General features: G+C 39.9%; 1 protein-coding gene across 1 annotated transcript; it reads left to right on the top strand.

Moving 5' to 3' along the window:
• The first annotated feature begins 204 nt into the window (after nt 1-204).
• On the top strand, nt 205-20,498 carry LOC145458092 (DBH-like monooxygenase protein 1 homolog). Its single transcript, XM_080336412.1, has 15 exons — nt 205-392; nt 4,192-4,302; nt 5,622-5,771; nt 6,936-7,026; nt 7,082-7,135; nt 7,203-7,327; nt 7,615-7,692; nt 8,776-8,983; nt 10,589-10,755; nt 10,815-10,909; nt 13,373-13,529; nt 15,335-15,431; nt 15,504-15,562; nt 17,767-17,862; nt 20,326-20,498. The coding sequence occupies exons 1-15, from the start codon at nt 252-254 to the stop codon at nt 20,440-20,442; spliced, it is 1,746 nt and encodes a 581-aa protein (XP_080192538.1). The 5' UTR covers nt 205-251; the 3' UTR covers nt 20,443-20,498.
• The last annotated feature ends 1,930 nt before the right edge of the window (nt 20,499-22,428 follow it).

Below are 22,428 nucleotides of genomic sequence, written 5' to 3'. Positions count from 1 at the left end.
ACAGCTTCACATCAATAAAGTTTTATTGCATTTCAGCTCAGATGAAGTCGATAATTGTGAACTTGTTCCTTGAGCACTGTTATCACCCTCGCTGTTACCAAATACATTCAGAAAGGCACGACCAATTCGGCGTCGCGATTTTGTTTTCAATTGTTGAGCGAGTCATGATTAGATATATATATAAGCTTATAAAAAAGAAAAGTGTAAAATTATTATTATGCAACGAACAGGGTAATAGTAATATTAGCATTATGCATTACCTTCTATTAATTTCCTGCTTTGTGACGTCTATTATTGGTGATGCGTTGGAACCAACAAACTCCGTATTTTTGGACCGACAAAAGACAGTGAGCTTTCGATGGAGTTATACGGACGAAACTATCACGTATGAGGTTAGTTGATGAATCATTTTGGCGCAACAACACCAATTAGGCAAATGGTCACGGGTGCTTTCTGTGAATCAACCAAATATGAATTCGACATTAACGCAAAACTATAGCAGGATGGTCATTTACAGTCTTGAGGAAGTATGACGTGTGTAAAATTTGTTTGTTTTTATACAGACTTACACGTAGGTGTTGCAATTTTGGAAGGTACCACTACAGTGATTTTCAACCTTTCGCGTTTTATTTGCAATATTAATTTCATTCGCACAACTACCGAAAATTGTTATACAAAAAGAATATGAAGATACTTAACAATATTTTGTTCCAATATGCAACAAATAGCTTAGCCTTAGTACACCAAGTGTCTCATTATAAAGACGACTCTTTTCCCTCGTTTAGATTTCAACTATAGTTCACCAAAACCCTTCTCGTCCAAATAAGTGCTTGGATGGCCAGGTCTTTCGTGGAACCATCCAGCCCTCCTATCCAAAATGCAGCGCGTTTTCACCGAGTGAAAAATGCTTGCTCGCAGAAATCGTTTTTAAGAGTTGACGTAAAGGTTTCGGAGGCTCCAGTTCGTCGAAACGGTGAAAAACACACATGTTTGGGTTGAGGCTTCCGCCTGATGGCCTGTAGAATAAGCTCCAAAACTATGAAGGAGAGTAGGCACATGAGAGCTCGCTCTACCTTAGGATATGTTGCAACAACTTGTGGTCTTTTTTTTAATTTCTCATTTCCTGTGTCGCGGGTAGATGCGAAGAGCAAAGAAATTGACGATACAATGTGTTCTGCTCTTTAACTCAATCGAGCTTGGAAGTTTATAGCAGTTCAATAATCTTAATGTAGATATTTTGACCACGAAAAAAAACTGAGTTTTAGTGACATCTCGCGCCCCGAGCCTCACACATGAAAAGTAGGCCTATTGCAATTGAAATATTACAGTAGGTTAGTATGCTACGATGTTACGAACATGTATATGACATACTGGACGCGCACACCAACACAGCTCAACGAAACATGTCTGACACACGTGATTTCGAATTGGAGTGATTTAAATTCCTCTGCTTGTCGCATTTGTACTATACTGTCTACTCAGATTCCAAAAACGGGTCCTACGGTATCAACTGTAGAGCATTTCGACGACGGAGCATATCCATATCGGAAATTTTGGCCAACCAACGACGGTCATTTTGGCCAAGGTTTTGTCGCCGCTGATCGTTTTGGCACCCCATTTTATCAGGGGTATGCTGGCCAAAACTTTACGTGTTCATGTGCCCCGACGCAGATGGAGTTTGCCTCGAAATGAATGTGTCTCATAGGCCCGAACTCGCTCGTTGTACACCCCTACACTAGTTCACCCCGACTGTCTTCGACTAAGTGTATCAAAGAAACCAGTCGGAGAAATCTTATCATGAAGTCAAACCAATTTGTGAAATACATAGGTCGGCTCATTCTCATGATCAAGTTATATTTTCTGCGACAGTGCCCTTGAATTTTCCATTAGGTTCATTTGAATTATTCCACGTCAGAAAAATTAACAATTATTAACGGTTTTCATCCGCACTTATCCAGATTTTCATTCCCACCATTCGCACCACCTTCGTCATTCGCACTGAAAATTTTTTCATACGCACCCGTGCGTACCATCCCACAGGTTGAAAAGCACTGCACTGCACTATATCGTCGCTTGTCCCGAGTGATGGATATGTAATTGAACTTGGTCCCGTACATTTAAGATGAGCTCAGATGGTCTACGATTAGGCCCTAACATCACTAAAATGAACAAAATATGAATATGATGACTTTACTCATCAACTTTTTTCAAACGCTTTTCAATAACCTTTTAACATTGCCGCACTTTGCGCAATCTAGTCTGAGCATTGGCGTGTGTAGTCTATGGTTGCCATACGTGCAGCTTTTCCCGGTCGTGTCCGGAATTTCACTGTTTAAACTGCATCCGGGAGGAAATTCAAAAATATACTTACATGTCTGGAATTTTGAAGGCTTGAATTGGGCTCATAATCCTGTCGTAAATTAACACAACCAATATTATCTATGGGCAGATCAGTGTTCATTTGGGCGGATGGGGGCTGCAGAAATGTTTTTCGGTTCTGGTTACAACACACAACTACACACTCCGGCTCCTGAACCGAGTCGTGACCACCTCTGGTCGATAGGCGGATCTTTGCTGGTGTGACGAAATATTAACAGACGATGTCCATGCCTCATTTTAAAAGCTGCTAGTGTGCACTACAGAGTGACCGGAATTTGAGCAACGAACTGGTAGTAGTGGTAGCCTAAGTTTCACTGATACAACGCCAACGGATTGCTGGTTCGAGTCCGACCGAGTTCGACTCCAGAATTCCTACCTAAGTGTTGGCAATTTATATAGACTCCTCCTTGCCACGTGATCCGCACCAGTAGTGTCATATAAACGCCAATAATTGGGCCGTGCTACAAGTCGGTGAATGCAGAATCATAATAAAAGAATGCCGGCCTGGTGTAAAATGACCAAGGCTGTCGAAACACCATGAATAACAAACAAACAAGTCAGCCCGAAAATATGGTAACGTTAATGTAGTCCGATATCGTATTATTCTCGCCATCACTGTTCCCAATTGTAATGAGATGAAGGACTATGCAGCTGTAAAAAGACTTCATGCCACCCTTGGTTTCACTGACGTTTTTTTAACTGATTGAAAAAGGTTTCAAATCTTTGTTCTAGTACAGTATTGAGATACATTTCAAATTTTTACGTGCTAGATACTCGGTCTGTATATATAACTGACTCAGATTACGAATATTATTTCCCACAATATACGCGACACAGCACTTTAATTGTATTTACGTAGCAAAATATCCATCGCTACCATTTTAAATCACATTTCAAATCATCTAGAAATAGGTACTTTCCTAGGTCTAAATTTGGCACTGCACGAACACACTGCGGAAACGACCGGTGATGATAAGATCAAAATAGAGTTCCGTAATCACTTTGCGGTGTGCTACCAGATGTCATCAGCATATTGTGGTATGATTAGTAATGTAATGTCTTACACGCCCGTGACTCGGCAGTGGAAAGAGGAGACTGGCACCGTGCCTTGAATGTATACAAACTGAAACTCTCACTGTGTCCGAGAAAACAAATAAATGGTTTGAGGTTCATTTAAGGTATATAACTGACAATTATATGTCTATATTTAATATATGTACACGTGGAAGCTTGACAGCTCCATTTTAAGTAGATACTGAAAATTGTTTCTATCGATTTCCGATTATCCAGGATCGTTAAAGCAAGCGGGGCACGGCAGCTAAATAATCCTCCCCATTCGGTCATTCAGCATAATCCATATTTATTTTTTGACCACATCACCTGAGGTGTCAGACTGTGAGTGCTGCAATGCGGACTCGCTGTATACCCTCGCAGGCTATCGGACACGTTGACGTTCCATAGTGCATAGCATTCTACCCAAGCATCGAATCTTCAAGTACATTGCACGTATGTGTAAATCTTGTTGAATAGTCGAAGAACATTTCTAAGACGTTGTGATTTCTCTGGATCACTGGATGTAGCGCTATATAAGCGGATCTCGGAGAGTTGATATTGACAGTGGCTTTGTTGTAGCGCTATGTAAGTCCCTGTGTTTGCATTTTTGCAAAAAAAATCAACCTATCCAAAGTCGGTGGCGCTATACATCCACAGCTTAGTAACCATACTTTAAGCCTGGTGTAAAACAACCATCATGGAAGTCGAAACAACATGACACAACTTTCGTAGATGGTTGGCTCACTTTTGACATTGCAGATTACAGTTCCTGGGACTGGATGGGTTGGAATCGGATTTTCTCCTTCGGGTACGATGAAGGGAGCCGACATTATCTTTGCGTGGATGGTGAATGAGGAGCCGCGGGTTTTGGTAATTAATGTATTACGAATATGAATAAGGGCTATGACAAACTTCTAAAGGTGGATAACGACGATATAAAATACAATAGTAAAAGCATATTTTCAAACTTATATTGTAAAGTTGACAATTTAACAGACAATGTAAAGCAGTGGTTCTCAAACTTTTTTGGACACGCCCCCCTTTATGATAGTCAAAAATTTCGCGCCCCCTCCCTACCGTCATATCACAAAATGCAACCAGAATGCTAGCAATTCCAACGGATGGCTTGATGGCATGGAAGGTTATGACTGTTGATGAGTGAATTATCAAATATGAAATTAGTACTATATACATTGCAATAACTATGAATTGGAGGTAAATCTCGTAGAGCGCGAAATTTTTTTTCAGTTGACCCCAGCTTTGCGCTCATGTCAGATGCTTTCACGCCTACTTTGAGAACCACTGATATATGCGAGGTTTTCGCTATTTTGATTATGGCCTGGGGTGTAAAACTGGTTTGCGCCCGGTGCAACAATAAGCTTTCACACCCCTATCAGTTGGTCCATGCAAATGAGCTGAAGAATTCAATGCTTATGACGTATGACGTTAGCCGGATTACGTTTTTGTGTGCCACCTCAGGAGGGCTTAACTTACGTGAGTGAATTCGGCTCATTCATGCACTGGTACGGGCGGGAAAGCTTATTTACTCAATACCAACTGTCTCTTGATGATTCGCAAAGTATATTAGATCACTTCGATGTTACACTTATTGGCTTCAGAAAGTCGAGAGGCCTGAGATGAGCATGAATGTGGATTAGAATGAAGTAGATTTCAATCCGATCGAGATTTAGCATAGTGCAAAGTGCATAAACTGTTTATATCTGGAATGCCTGAACAATAGGGGATAATTTCTAATAATTCCCATTGTCATTCGCATTCTGCGTGAATTTTCACTCACTACCGGGTTTGGACAGGCATTTCAGGATGGTATAGGAAATTTAATTTTTGATTTGGATTGAAATTCAGGATACGGAAGCTCAAGTCTCGAAGAGAATGTGGATTTGATAAAAATAGATACGGTCATCTCTGACACCTATACAATATTTAGCAATATTTATTAAGGCAACTCTATATAGAGAAGTCAAACATTATTGCACTTATTCGATACCGCAGTGAAAACCATATTCATACACCATTTCATTCAATCCATTTCGATTCAACGTGTTTGTGATCAATGCCCATAACATTCCGTCCTATGCAACACACAGGAATGTTATATCTTGAAAGTATATAGCGCAGGCATATGTCTAGCTATCTTTCGACTCTGTAATGGAACTTTTCTCTACCAGGATATGCATTCTGAAATCAATGGAATTCCCGCATTGGATGTCGAACAAGATATCCGAAGCTTTAATATGAAGCAAAATGGAACCCATACGACTTTGCTAATGGATCGGTTCCTAGACACTTGCGACGAAGCTCACGATTTCGTTATAACGGTGAGGAAACGTATTAAAACCCGACACAAATAAATTTTGCGACCTCTCGTTCCGACCCCTCGAACAGATATTGACTTGAATATGTAACAGTCCAGCTTGTTTTGCTTCTTCTTGTTCTTCCGGCATTTGAGTAGTACCTTATTAAGTAGACAGTAGTTCTAACAGACGTTCTTACATTTTCTTCCCACAATCGACCCCTTCGTTATTTTCGCCCCGCTGTCTTTCAGAGTCGACCCCGGAGGGCCATATCGCCCACTTTGGGAACCACCGGATTAACAACTAAACGTATACGAATTAGTGCTGCATTTAAAACAAGACGTGTTTTAACCAAATGATATTCTAAAAATAACGAAATAATTTTAGGTAGTATAATCAGGCCATAATTGTGTAAGTACTTTCGAAAAAAAAGCATGCAGCCTACTGTAAGCATTAGGACGAATTGCACCACATGTTGTCGACGTATACGATGTGGAGTGGTTGGAACTCTTGGAATCGTGTTCCGTTCAACAATTATAATTATAGCACGTAGTTATATATCGTTGGACCGAAATGGATGTTCTGATGATAGCTGACCGTATAAATACTGCATAAGGATGCAGACTTGGTCAAAGTTATTTTTGTCCGTTTAAGACAGTGGCGGAAAGCCTTTTTATCAAGGTCCATATTGACCCGCCTATATTTTAAATTGTCAATGTCGATCCACTGTTACATCACATTTGAAGATTCTTGACGTCGTGCCTTTATAAAAAATCACACATGCTTTAGATACGAGCCATGATTTTAAGGTGTTTGTTATAAATTAATTTTGTTTCAAATGCAACCCTAATGCGACCCCTGGACCACATCTACTTTTCAACTAGATATTTTAATTTGTAGTGTTTCTGACGTTGCCATGTTCGACTTCGACTTGAAGTAGTTTGAGATGTCGTAGAAATTTCTACTTCTGCTCGTAATTCAGCATACATTCAAAGCGTTACTACTACTACCACTTGAGTGGCAACGTTGACTACTTTTACCGCCTCTACACTAATGATTTCTTTGATCAACTCCTAAGTGTCGTATGCGGTAGAAGTTATTGTATGATATAAGAGTGGAGCACACGGTACACGGTATGTCCGTCTATCACGGCACGTTGTGTTTAATCCTGCACGTTGCTCTGATAAGGAAGACACAACAAGAGTCATTTTCGCGTATGGGCGTGACGCCCCCAAAGGCAATCTGCCAAATTTCGGGAGCTATCACGGAAGGAATAGAGGTTGCATAACGTTTCTTCCAATTGAGAACAGCGTGTTAATAAAATACTTTTTCAGGCGTCCGAAGCCTTCGTTTGTTAGATAAGAAGCTACCTGTCTTGAATGTTGAAGGTTGGAGATTGCTGTACAGGAAATGGAGGCCTACATATATTTACAATCGTAGAATTTACGCTTTAAGATGATACCAGCTTGAAATACTTCGATGTTCGTATAAAACCGTTTACAATACCACGTCGAGACACATATTATCACTGTACGTATCACAAATTACCGGAGTTCGAAAAGAAATATCATATGATCCAGGTATGACATCAGTTTGTTTTTCTAATAATTTTATTTTTAAACCTTGCACCTCACCTGCGAGATAAGGACATCATTGGTTTTCCGATCACAGAACATCATATCTGATAATTGCATATCCTTAAATATATATAGGTAATGAGAGAATAATAGGTTGGTCGGCTTCAAATGAAATAATACATAGGGTTACTTTTCTCTGGTAAGTCTTGCTGCGAGTTAAGTATGTTTTATTGACAATGCAGATAAAATTTATTCAACCAGTACCGCTAAATTGTGTGCTTTTATTTCAGTTTAAGGTCATGATAACACCCGGTCGCGAGAAGTATATTCACCACCTGGTGGTGTATCATTGCAAAGAATCTCTGGTGGTATGTATTTGTTATTTCGTCGATGTGTACATTGTACATCAAACATAAAGCTCTCTATAGGTCTTTCATCACTACTTGGAAAGATGATGTTCTCTCACTTTAGTGAGTAGCCTACTGCATTCACTGTAGTGAGTCGCGTTAAAAATAGAAAGTGTCAAAACCAGTGCTCTGGAGCAGCCGTAAATGTTTAATTGGTCCAGATCCGTAGCTCTCTTCTACCTGAATTAGCTCTAGTTTTGATACCACCGCCCTGGCACCAGCTCCGTTAAATATCTGTTAAATGTCCGTTAAATATCAGTCCGTAGTCAGTATCATCGGTTTCAGCTATGAACATTACTGTTCTGCTGTCAAATCCTCAGCAATGAGGTTAGTTAAAAAAGATGACCCATAGAGACAACTAATCTTGATTTTGTGAAGGGTTGCTAATAAATTACGTGAATTCATCGTAATAGCGTCTTATGAAATACATCGCAGCCCGAGCCATTTTTCAATAAGTATCTCCAGCACCATTTGGATTTCGCGTAGAGCTTCGGCTCCGGCACCGGTGAAAATGCACGGTTCGGGGGCTCCGGCTTCGGCTCCCAAACCTTGGTCAAAACAGCAACTGTCTAGCGAGCAATTCAACAAAGCAAGTGTTATGATAGAGAGTCATTCAAAGTAGCCCAAGCTAAGCTCACCCTTATACCTAAACCTAACGGTACCCAACCACTCGCCAAACCAGACCAAGACTGGTTAGACTAATTAAAGCGACATGGCGGTATTCCAATTCTAATCTATTTCGTGAAATGCTTCTGTGGTATATTTTTACCTCTAATCTCATTCTGGGTTTCGTGGCTAACGGGAAGGAACCCTGATTTGATATGAGCTGAAACGGATTTTCATTATAATTCGTAATTTAATTCAATCGTCATGTTTTTGCGAATTATGTACTTTTAATTCTAATCTAATTCGGAAAACACTGTTTAGCTATAGCCTAGCTCTAATTCTAATCTTATTTGGAAAAGCTAACCGTAACCGCTTACCTAAGCGAGTGTCAGTGTCAGTGTGAGTGACGTCTGTGTATACACGCTATTACTATTCCAGACTGATCAAATGCTAAACTCAACCGAGGAGTGCTATGTCAACGACCAAGGCGATCATTGGAAATACTGCACGGCTGTCGTCGTAGCATGGGCGGTCGGAATGACAGAGTTAACACTTCCAGATCATGTCGGCTTTCCTGTAGGATCACCCGGGACTCCGAAAATCGTCAAGCTCGAAATGCATTATGATAATGTAGACCTTGACGAGGGTAAACAAGCTACCCGAATTCGCAATTATCAAAGATTACAGTTATCGACACATATTTACGGTTTTTCGGGATCGCGATCCTTCACGAAACCGTAATATTAGAATCCGTATTCCCGTTTAAGATACAGGCATCCAGTTCACGTTGAATTATATTCACAATATACTGTACATACATGAAGTTCTAAATCCCAATTTCAATGGACTAGGTACCAGTGTTGGGATCAAGTCACTACTTTCGAGTCACGAGTCATTTCGAGTCATTGCACATTTTGACTCGAGTCAAGTCAAGTCAATCGGTTTTCGAAGGTGACTCGAGTCAAGTCAAGTCACTCGATTTTTGGAGGTGACTCGAGTCAAGTCGAGTCAAGTCAAGTCAAGTCACGAGTCAAGTCAAAATTCAAGTCAAGTTGCCTTTTCGTAGTGTGAGGCATGATTACGTCATTACATTTTACTATCTGCCTTAAATACAGATTGAGCGGTCATTGATTCAGAACCGATGAACGAATATAGAGTTGAATATACACCAAAGAAGGCGCTGTATCGATCACACATATGTAGCCTCAGTTTATAGATACCAGCCAAAATAGAGAATAGAGAAACGAATTGATAAGATGCAATACATTACCCTTCACCCATTTACATATTGAAATGATACAATTCGAGCCTGCGCCAATGGTTGAGGAGTATACAAACTATATTTGAATTCAAAATCAATAAAACAAGTGGTTTGGTTAAGGTGAGAACAGAGAACGGAAATATATAATTTTCTATTATATTACTTCACTACTTCACTTCGTTTGTGGTCTATTTATTTGTGGGAGAACAATGGAGGCTCAGTAAAACGCACGATCATTGAATGATTGGTCGCTCTCACGGGCTACATCAGTGTTTCGCGAACAATCCGAACATATGCAAGATACAGTGATTTTTATCCACACCGACTAATTTATGACTTGAAATTGACTCGTGAATTTTGCTCCGAGTCACGAGTCAATCCACATTTCTGATACGCCGAGTCAAGTCAAGTCAAGTCATTTTAGCAAAGTGACTCGAGTCAAGTCAAGTCATACGAAAAAGGTGACTCGAGTCCGACTCGAGTCGAGTCATGACTCGAGTCATCCCAACACTGCTAGGTACTATTGGATAAAAATGCGAGACCGGATCTATCTGAAAAAATTGAACAGAAATCCTTAGCAGCCTGTAGGCTTCTCACCTATAACATATGCTACTCTTTTGTTAGACGGTATAATTTCCAATCTGAAAGCTTGGGCTTGGCAAAACCGAGTATACCCAAGTTGTTGTTGTTTACTAAACAAAAATAATGGCTCTTATCGCCTGACTGCCTTTTGCGCCCAAGTAATTCGATTTTGAATCGAGTACTATAGGCTTCAAGTCGAGTCGAATACTCGAGTAGCGCTCGTTATGACTTCATACTGCAGCCCTTCCGTCCCCCTATTTGAGCTGGCGCCATGGAGTATTGATTGACTTGGTTAATATTGTTTGTGCACCGCGGTTGCAGTGGCGTGGAGACGTCCTGTCTTCGATATGATCTGAGAGTGGTTTTCGCAGTTAACATATCCGTTCATAACTTCCATCCATTTTATAGGAGTGGTTGACACGACAGCGGTGCGCATTCTGTACACCCCGAACTTGCGCGAGTTCGACGCCGGAGTCCTACTGACTGGTCACGATGTCACCCCCACTCTCTTAGTGCCTCCCGGGAGTAACGATTTCGTCGTTCACGGACACTGCACGGATCAGTGTTTGAGAGGGGTAACGAATGAATTCATGACTTCGCGCCAGGAGCTCAGTACATAACATATCATGTTTAGATTATGAAACACGGCAATCAAACGCATGTCAACGTTTTCGGGGTATTCATGCACTCTCACACCGCGGGACATAAAATGATCGTGAGGCATTACAGGTTGGTTTCCGTGTGGTGTCGGCACGCTGTGAACTCTTCATTTTCCTTTCACCCTCTCGGGCCACTTTTGCGTATGATAAACCTTACACGGTTACGTTCATAGAATGGTCAGTAACCAAGTACAAAAATAGGATTTGCCTGCTTACATTATATGCTCGAGTGAATATGTTTTTAGACTACTTCCAATTCTACTGTTATTGGAGAAAAATTATTTACTTTTGTACGCGGGAACGCTGAAAGTAGTTAATGAATAGGTTTAAATGTGTTGGGATGACTTGAGTAATGACTTGACTCGAGTCACCTTTTTCGTATGACTTGACTTGACACGAGTTACTTTGCTAAAATAACTTGACTTGACTTGACTTGACTCTGCGTATCAGAAATGGGGATTACCTCGTGACACGCGACTCGAGAGTCAATTTCAAGTCAACAAGTAATCGGTGTCGATGAAAATCACTGTATCTTGCATATGTTCGGATTGTTCACGAAACGCTGGTGTAACCGCGTGAGAGCGACCAATCATTCCATGATGATGCGTTTTATCGAGTAATTTAATAGCAAAATACATATTTCTGTTCTTTGTTCTTACATAACCAATCCTCTTATTTTATTGAAATTGAAATATAATATAGTTTATATCCTCCTCAACCATTGGCGCAGACTCGAATTGTACCATATCAATATGTATAAATGAGTAATGTATTGCATCTTATCAATTCGTTTCTCTATTCTATATTTTGGCTGGTAACTATAAACTGAGGCTATGCAACTATACTTACGTAGTTTTACAGTTCTACGTATATGTGAGCGATACAGCGCCTTATTGCGTGTATATTTAACTCTATATGCGTTCATCGGTTCAGGACAAATGACCACTCAATCTGTGATTCAGACAGCTAGCAAAATGCAATGAGGTAATCATGTTTCATACTTGAAAAAGGCACCTTGACATGAATTGGAACTTGACTCATGATTTGACTTGATTTGACTCGACTTGACTCACCTCCAAAAATCGAGTGACTTGACTTGACTCGAGTCACATTCGAAAATCGATTGACTTGACTAGATTAGACTCAAAATATGCAATGACTCGGAATGACTCGTGACTCGAAGGTAGTGACTTGATCCCAACTCGGTTTACATCCTTTACGCATGAAATTGTCATAATAACAGAACCCTCAATATGAAAGTAGCCACTTCCGATCGACTGTACTGAAAGTATGTGAACCGTTGTCTAAATCTAATATTTGAAGCTACTTACTTGAGTATATTTGTGATCCCTCACTTTCTTAGACTACTTGTAATATTTTGGGATATCTGTGAGATCGCTAGTTCTATATCTGTAAGTTAGTAGCCTATATGGCGGTGATGGAATTGAGGTAACTATTTTAAGGCGGTTTATGCAATGTATTTTGGAAGCTTAGTTTTCACCTACAATAAACTGAAGGAGTTAGGTATTCATTCTACTACTTCTATGTGTGATTTAAATGATCTTCAATTCTATTTCATGGCAGATATATTTATCACTTGAAGATTTTCTTCAAGTATGATTAAGAGATCAACTCATCGTCACATTGATCGTGCGACCATCCGTATGCTTCATTGTATACACGTCAACCTCGTTGAATAAAAATGATAATGAGTAGTTCAATCACATGATATATGGCTGCCCTACCTTATCGATTGTTATTGCAAACATCATTCGACCTTCCCTGTGACATCTGAGCCTTTTACATGCAAGGATCTGTCGCAAGTTCGAACTTGGCAGACATATTAGTTAGGTCTGTTCCGAGCATCTTGACGGTTGTATATAATCTCAATGATATTTCGTGTAAAAAACTTCACGTATAGGCGTACTCGTTAAAAATGGTCATTCCTTAATGACAAAACGCAAGGGAACCGCACAGTATTCATTGGCTGAATCTGATAAATAAATTGGATTTTTATTGCTGTGCCTGTTTTTGCACCTGTCGCTTTGCTTCGTTTTCGTAACTTTTGAATGCAACTACCAACTACCAATGTAAAACATCTTCAAACTCAAACATGACAATTCTAATTTCGTTTTACTGGCCGGCCAGATATATCCTTTTTAGGGTGCTGAAAATATGGTAGGACTACCACAAACGCCCCTATATGTCAAAATAGAAGCTACATTTCTCTCTACCGTAAGAGTCGTTTCCAAAACCTCCTAACTGCTCATTGCAACACATTATATCCTGTGCAGTGTGCATATAGCATTGTATATTGTGAGCAGAAGAAAATAATGATGGAATCCGCTGATCATACCACTACGCTATTCGCCATTCGCTGTGCAACATAGGTTCCATTCGCTTCTCTATCACAGCATAAACCATACAGCATGTCATGAACGGGTACCCGTAAGGCGTTCACCCATACAATGAATATACATCGACCTCATCTCATGCGATTTTCATGGACTTATCCTCCTGTTTCAAATTTCAGAAATGGGACCGAGCTAGAACCAATCGCGAAAGATCTTGCTTACGACTTCGATTTTCAAGAATCGAAAATATTGCCGACTGAGAAGACCGTCCGATCTGGCGACAACCTAATAATGGAATGCGTATACGATACTACAAAAAGAACCAGTATTACCACGGTAGTGTAACCAATTTCGGCCTGTAAAATATATTGCAGCCTACCGGTACTTGCATGCATTGCATGTATATGATCAGATTTACAGGTAGAGCTGATGGAACATGGAAGTGATATTTCGTAAATTTAGGAAACCTAATTATAAATCATAAGCACACATAAATCTGTTCAATCAACATTGTTGATATAACACGATTGAGAGGCTCCCCCGTGTTGGCATCGGGTGGAGCAATTATTATTTCTATAATCATTCGTTGAAGCATGTTGTTATTTCGTGGTTTCCGGTATAAACTGTTGCTACTCTAAAGTTAGGTTTCGCCGTATATCTTTCTGGAAGTCTATATCTTTTTGCAATTGGCACTTCGCCAAAACTTTATTCCTCTTATTGTGTCGTGGGTCCTGACGAGGTGAAAGCTGACGCCTAATGACGGTGTCTGATAGTCGCGCATCCACGCACTGCACTCCTCTAGACTAGATAGTCTAGGTAAGAGTTGTTTGAAAAGCCGGTAACGGTAACTATAATGTAGGTACAGGTAGTTAGAGTCGTTGGTGTTTCTCTTAAAGCGAGAAGCAATGGCGTAAAATTCTGCCCAATTACAAGTTTAAAGAACTTATGGTAAGACTACTTGAGTGTAATTAGAAAACGTGATGACAATTGCTGAGCTATAAGTAGTTTGAAAAGTAGGTTGGGACGATGCGTGGCAGACATTTATGACGCTAACGTCTTCGACAGTTCGATATCACATATTCGGGATCAACGGGGAATAACGAATGGCCTCAATAATTTTCAAATTATCATGTGATACCGTGATGTAGCCTTTACACCACCAGATCGTTAAATGCAAATTGCACGATCTAAAATGATGCAAGTGCACTCAAACGCGACATCTCTACTTGACGAGATTCGAAATTTAAAAAATAAGTGATTTGGTAGCAGATGAAGACTATAGGACTTGTTCAAATAATAACCACGCTTAAAGAACACAAAACCTAGTTGAGTAATCCATAAAAGTGGATGTGCTGCTTGACCTACATTTTTGTATAGCTTTTTGCAGTATCGGAGACAAAAATAGAATCTAGAGCTGAGTTCCCAACATTTGGTGTTGGGATCGCATTTTAAACTTCATAGTACGCATGAAGCCGCATGAATATGTTCAACTGCTCATGCTCAATAACTAACATTGTCAAGCATGCGTATAGCGCATAGACATCGATTATTTCAGCATTGACATAGACTTAGATTGGCGAGCGCTATTCAACGAGACAAAGTGCTAATGGATATCATTACTACAATTATACAAGGTGGGCTTATGTCGTTGCGTGGCAGCTCTTCATAAGTGCACAAGCTTGCGACTGGGTGGCCATACGCGGAGTAATACTGAACTTATGGTTATTAATACGTCGCTATTAGCCGTTATTCTAGTGTTAGTAGAAGTTTATGGGCATGGGCTCTTCACAATATCAATCTATAAAAGTCTATCACCGATATAACTCATGATACAGCCTATTCTGTTATGTAACGAGTATTCGCTCATGCGTCTGACGATACTCTGCTTCTGAAGCGATCTTGTGCGGCTTAGACATAAGTAATATCCGGTCTATAAACATTGATATACATAAATTGACGAGAACTATTTATAAAAACATGGTTGAATTTCTGGGTTTCTGAAAATCAAAAGAAGGGCAGCTTGGAGCCACGGTTGGGAATCACCTGTCTAGAGTTGAGCTGCTCAGCATTAGTTGCACTGCAGAAAGAGTGCATACATTTTATAAATTCAATTTCTCGTATTGTTTCGTCTCTTGTGACAGGGCGGGCTGGGCACGCGTGATGAAATGTGCTTCGGATTTCTTATGTATTATCCCAAAATGGATGATGCATATTGTCAAGCAACTCCGGACGGCAGAGGTAATCATTAACAGATCAAGCACTATATGGAGATCTGTTCGGCTTCATAACCGATAAACACGTTTGTTTTAGATTTGGAAAAATTCTTCGGGAAAAATAACATTGGCGATGTTTACTATGCGGCCATGACGGTAAGGAATATAATAGCGTTAGCGCACGCCTCACAAGCTGGTAATATATGTGGATATAATGTCTGTATTTTCGACGCTGGTCAAAAGCACCCTACGAACATCCATAATTTGATGAATATAAAACTGACCTCGACCGATAATGTGCGTTGGCGCTTGCTTGCTCTTCTAATCTATTCTCGTGTCCTTCGTCGTATACTTGCAATGTCAGAGCTTTTCGTAAAGATTTCGTATGAATGGACTGTAGCGGTACAGGCGGGGACAAGTCCAGAAAATCGTCCGAAAATTCGTAAAAATATACAGCCGACTCGGGCCGGCTTACTCTCGCGCGCCATCTGCGGTGGCGCTACCCAACGGTGCCGACTACACCGGTGACTGATCCGTCATATGTACACTCAGATTGGTAGCTTACTAGACAAAGAGGTGGTCAAAGTAGTCAAGAAATCTACTCAAATAGAAGTAGAAGTAGCGACGAAAAAATCTACTCAAGTACGAGTAGAAGTAGGCCTACTTCTTCCATAAGCAACCTAAAACTACTTGTAGTAGAAGTAGAATTGACTGACTTTAAAAGTACTCAAGTAAGTAAGTAGTTATGAAAACGATCCTAATTCGTTTACATGGATTGTAAGAAGGTGCAAATTGAGCTATGCGATAGGTGACGAGCTTGATTCATATTGATGCATACCAGCAGGTATCCAATTTTCGATAGCATAAGTATTCGTCCACAACATGGGATGAAAATGATAGTATTGATATGGAAATGCGATGCTTATCCTCTGTTTTCTCGAACAGCACGTTTTAGAAAATAGCATGGTATAGCGCCATTCCCCATATTATAAGGCCCGTAGTTTAGTAGAAGAGCAATACGGAGAAGTTGTATAGGATACGGTGTAAACACTTTGCGCGATTAGTAAACGTTATTAAAAAGTATGGTGGACCGTAAAAATGCCATATTGTGTAGCTTTATTTCCAGAAATTAAAGGCATTACTACACTTGCTTTTATACTTCAACGTGTATGTTATCCAGACAAAAGAACTGATAATAATTATAACTCAAAGTATATGATACTGAAATATATATACCACTTGTAAAAGCAGAACATGTATTTCATGTTTTCAGTCCAGAAAGTTTCAAAGGTGGTATGCTAAAACAGCTCTAAAACTAAAAAAAGTCAGAGTCCACTTTTCCAGATTTGGACACACCATGGACAATGGACATGCTAGATTACGATATGACAAGTAAATGCTAGATTGCGAAACATCAGTTTCAAACGTTATGATAAGCCATATATACTGCGATGAATTATTTGATATGGACGAAGGACGACAATGTGGTGTGAACGGAACCACGCCAACCCTCTGCCTAAATTATATTCACCGATACTTTCGTGAAATCATACTGGTACTCTGTATCCAGCACTGCGCTAGAAGCGCGACGAAAATTCTGGGCTTTACTAAACTTTTATGAAAATTAAATGTTGATAGTCCGTGAAAACAGCCCCGAAATTCCTCCGGCTATCTTCCTGATTGGAAGATTGAACTACTTCTACTTGAAAAACTGAAAATAGCGAAAAGTAAGTAAGTAGATCACAAAATATTACGAAGTAGAAGTAGCGAAAATCAGATCTACTTGAGTAAGTACCAGAAGTAGAGGAAAGCTACGTGAGTACTTGGAAAAAGTAGAAGTACTTCGTTACTGACCACCTCTGACTAGACAACTTGGTACACTAGATAGATCACAGGTTTTCAACTTGTGGGACGTTTCTCATTTTGTTGGGGATCGCGAAGGTGCTGGGCTTTTTTAATATTCGTTTCATTAACTAGCTTCCCAAATGAGTTGTACGTAGGTATATGGAATAGGAGGAAAGTGATAATCTTTTTCCGTGATAAGTTTCTCGAACTGGCCGAGAGCAAATCTAGGCGAAGGTGCTGGACTTATATTTTACGATATCGTTTGATAATCAGCTTACCAAGTTTCGAGGTGAGTAGGGGACCATTTTAAAAATAGAAATTGAATCGCGATAATAAAATGGTTTTAAATCACTGAGAGAGATGGCGATCGAGCCAAGCTTCGATGCATTCGGTATCTGTTGCTTCAAATGTCAAATGCATAAGCATAAAACTGTTGTCCCAATTTCTTTTCATTTTAGAATGTGAATTATTTGTTCATTGTGTTTTCTGAACGTATATGTATGTTTTTTTCAAAGAAAAAGTGGACCGATTACAGCCGACGGAAGTTCAATGAGGTTCAACTTGCCTCTCCACTCTTGGAATTATGCTTGATTAATGATGGATCAATTGAGGTACAGTTACATATTTTGAATGAAGACGTTATACCAGTGGTTTCCAACGTGGGCGATATCGCCTCCCAGTGGGCGATTTTGAGAACAAGGCGGCGAAAGTACCAGACGGGGCGGCCAAAACTACACGGCCAAAATATGGACGTGAAGACGGCTTATTCTGCATATGACGCGTAAAAAATGTCAATTCAACTGATAGTAGACGCACAAACCGGTTTTCCGAAACTATGACAGTTTTATTTTGGTCCAGTGGTTCTCAGCATTTTTGTCTGCGCGGACCCCTTTTGAACCGTCGCGGACCCCCGCGGACCCACAAAATCCCAGTACAAATTTAGCTCAATTATCGCACAACCGTCATCTGTAACTGTGGGCTAGTGATAAACAGCAGCAAAATTTCTTTTCATGAAAATAACATCATCATATTTATGTATAAATTTGGTAGACTTTTATTTGAAAGCGGTTTGTGTGGCTTCATTTCTGTAAATAAGTGATGGTGAAGATCCGCACCTTCGATTTCATGCGAATGAGTGCCGAAAATCCATTTCCCCAAATACAGCTGATAGCGAATGTAATAACAATGCGTAACGCTTCTTACGAGACATTTGGGTATGATCGCAACATATATCGCACCAAAATTGAGAAACATATTTTAATGAACATATTACGTCTAGCCCAGTGGTTCTCAACCTTTTCCCCTCGCGGACCGGTAAAATTTCAAAAGATATTAGGCGGACCGGCGGATCTAATAAATTGAATTCAACCCAAAATGTTATGTATGCAGCTGTTTTTCTGCAAGTGAGAGATCGGTGATGATATTTCCAATGGTATATCTCGATGATCGCATGAAACAGCTAACCAAGATTCTCGGTTTGCATTCAAATATTCACATAATTTTATGTTCGCCAATGTCCATTTCACTGTGAAATTGTGGCCTTCAAACCATTTGCTTACAATCCCCTGTCAAATGCGATAGCTATTTCATTTTCGATGTCGGCTAACAGCTGATCATTCGATCAGCCTATTCCTCGGTAAATTTTACGCAAAATTCGGTGTTGGTCTGTTCGTCGCCTATTAATTTTGACAGTGTACCATACCGAAAACGGTCAGGAGGCTACTTCTCGATGATTTCATGTAACAGTGTACCAAGTTTTCGGCTTTCATCCAAGTATTTATTCGGTAATATATTTTCCAAAGGCGATTTTGCAGCAGACATATAGACACTATAGACCGTAAGCCGTATGTGTCGTGTGACAGTCTCCAGCCTCAAGGCCAAAATCTCCTATGCTGTACCGGGACCGAATTTCCGAGGCTGCTATCCGTAGTTCTTAAGAATTATGTTTTGGATTCAATATGACATGTCCAATCTATGAGATAACAATTGCGTATGTGTCCGAACTCGTTGACCTTTCCAGTTAGGCCTACGCAATCTCTCGAGTTATAATCATTTCCATTTCTGCATATAATTAGTCAGGTATAGTGCGGACATGAACCGTGTCGAATCTTTGTTCCGTACGCCGTTTACGCAGTTACCACACTTCAAGTCACAGCTCACCGGCAGACCTCTCGCGGCACATACGTTAAAATCACTGTTGTTGGGAGGTTCGTGTTATCGTAGTCCGTACCACCAAGTTACTTGTTTACGTTGGAAAACGCCATTGTGACGTCATCTTGATAAAAAGTCGCTTGCAGCCCTTGCCCCACCACCCGATATTGTCACGAGCCGCCACTGATTCATATCAATGTATTCGTTTTGAGTGAAAATCATATTTTATTGGATTTGTTTTCTTAGCACTCTGTTGGTGCACAGTTCGTTTTGTGCAGCACTAATCTATAGTAAAGTATTCACTCATTTTGACGTAATACCTGCATGTAAGATGTCAAAGTTCAAGTGCGTATCGTTTCTGCGTCCACAAAGAATATAATGCCTTTCTCTATCGCATTAAAGAAACTTTGATATTTTTTCGATCATACCCCTTTTTTGAATTTGTGACTATATGTTGTGAGTTGATAATGACTTCAGAAATATGTTATTTCCCGTCTACGTTCGTAGCTTTGTCCTATGTTACGTATGCTTCGATACGACCAATCAAAGTCTTCCACAGTGGAAAACAGTATCGAAACTAGGATTCTTGTTGATAAATCAACTTTCAGTGGCGAGGAGCGTTTCATTTCGGTACTCGAAAATATCGTCTTTCACTATTCGACTCGAATCATTAGAATTAAAACTCGATTCAGATCTGAGTACTCAGTATAGGTCAGTGCTGAAATCATTGGTGTCCGTGTCCGGCCCTAATTGTGATAGATTTCTGTTTTATGGATCAGGGAAAACTTGGGGTTTCCGAAGGCTTGCAGATCAGGTTACGTGTTCCCCAGTTTGTAATAAAGGTCAGACGGATACTGTGTACTTCATATTTTACAGCGCATAACGGGCTCTACTCGGTTCACTGCCACTTGTTACTATTGCAGGGTTTGAAGGAGCCTTACGACGTGCCGAAAATCCAACACAGATACGCAGAAAGTATCGGACGGTGTGAACTAGAAAAGCGCAGGCGAGGAACAAACAGAGGGTGGCGTCCAAGTTGATCGTCCGGTCGAGGAAGCCATGCATTCAAAATAGAATAAAAATATGCGTAAAAATATTATCGTTTATGTTGATTTCCGAGAAAAAATTGAGCTCACTTCAAGCCTTCAAAATTCCGAACCATTGTAAATAGTTTTTACAATGGTTTGTACAGTGGAATTCCGGACATGTCCGGATGTATGGCAACCCTATAGCCCAGTCATCATTGCTTTGCATAGCGGGACAAATGTCGGACACCGCTGTGCTGAGTGACCAAAAGCTCGGTGCGCTGTTCTGGTTTAAAGGCTTGGACGCCATAGAACATTTGATATTTTTTTATCATTGGTCCCACACCTCCTCTACTTGATTTTGCAGAAACCAGATACTTCAGACCGCGCTGAAGTTACATCGCAAGCTACCGGTTTGATATGAATGGATAAGCTTCTTCATTAGCAGTATAGGCAGTACGAGAGTCTCATTTTGCGATAAAAAATACGTTGAATACTCACGCAAATATGCAATAGCAAGCCATCCAAGTACACAGGACTCCAATTTTATGTTTCAGCTTGTCGAAACTAATGTACTGTCGGCGAAGTCACGACAGTCGCTTCTATTCCCGTAAAATTAGAAGACATCAGCAAAAATCTATGAAACCGACATGTAATGCATAAGCTTGAAGAATATATATTTCAAGCCCATTACGAATCGAAGCCGGGTTATCATCAGTTTAGTTGATGAACGTTAATAAATGCTTCAGTAATGTTCTTCAATCTCATGAATAGGGCGGTTTTTTTTTTACCTAAAAAAAGCAAAATTTTGACCTAAAAAATTTAAATTTTGACTTTTTTTGACCTAAACAAAATGAATTTTGACCAAATTTTGACTTAACGTATGCAAATTAGGTGTTTTCCCACATAATGTTAAAATTATACCACTTATCTTCATTTCTGGTTGGAACTGACTGTCCTGACGAAGTAGTTTGGCATGAAAAAACGTTTTTGGCTTAGAAACATGCAACATTTTACACGGAAAAACCAATATTTTACCGAAATCTGGCCGTAAGAAGAATTCTAGTGGTTACAATATGTATTATGGTGAAAAAAATTTAAAAAATTCGTAGTACAACGAGAGATACTTTCCTACATTCTTGGGTAGAAAGTGCATGTCCTTACTAAGAAGTTTGCCAAGGACGTTCAACGGCAGCAGTTGTTGGCTGACAACACTCAAGTTGTGCGTACACTGCTGGTGACACACCGTGTTGCTTCATTCTGACAATGTTGTCTACATCACAATTTTTCATCAAGCGCTTCTTAATATAAAAATGATGCGATGCGCAAGAAGTCTTTCTTCAGTTAGGATATTGCGGTACGTTGACCAACACCATGTTTACCTACTTGTTTTATTTGACCGTTTATGATTCACAATCAGCAGACAATTAGCCGTTTACATCCGTAGGCCTATAAAATAGGCTACAAGCTGTAAAATATCAAATGATAAGTTCACCGACAGTGCAAAATCTACGATACGAACGAAATGCAGACGTCAAAAAACTTTTGACTTTATGAAAAATTTTGACAAATTTTGACCTAACGCTACAATTTTGACAAAATTTTGACAAATTTTGACATGTCAAAAAAAAACGCCCTACTCATGAACCGAATAGACACTCTCTCACTCATACAAACTAAACTTGTTACAATTCCAGGATCTTCAAATTTATAAGCCTACACACACCACGACGAAACAACAGTTCACCGCCTATTGGCTACGCAAGATTTAACACATACGATCAGACGTAATGTGTTCACTGTATATTGGTTTATTTTTACTCAAGCGGTTACGTGTGCAGACTACAACCGCGCGGCTCTACCTCAATTACCTTTTGTCAATGCTATTATTTGATGTAGTTTTGGCATGCACCTAAAATCAGTACTTACACTTGCAACGGGGTAGAAAATCACAAGCTTTCTGCTTCATGTACCCAAGTACCATCCATGACCAATCTGAAT

This window comes from Botryllus schlosseri, chromosome 2, assembly GCF_051294905.1.
Source record: "Botryllus schlosseri isolate E-star chromosome 2, Bs_hap1, whole genome shotgun sequence".
Taxonomy (NCBI): domain Eukaryota; kingdom Metazoa; phylum Chordata; class Ascidiacea; order Stolidobranchia; family Styelidae; genus Botryllus; species Botryllus schlosseri.
This window is presented reverse-complemented; position numbering and strand designations above follow the sequence as displayed.

Excerpts from the sequence above, each read along its gene's own strand:
- LOC145458092 (XM_080336412.1), top strand. The coding sequence starts at position 252 with ATGCATTACCTTCTATTAATTTCCTGCTTTGTGACGTCTATTATTGGT. Across the intron at positions 7,328-7,614 it reads AGAAATATCATATGATCCAG|TTTAAGGTCATGATAACACC; the intron begins GTATGACATCAG and ends CTTTTATTTCAG. Across the intron at positions 10,756-10,814 it reads CGGATCAGTGTTTGAGAGGG|ATTATGAAACACGGCAATCA; the intron begins GTAACGAATGAA and ends TATCATGTTTAG.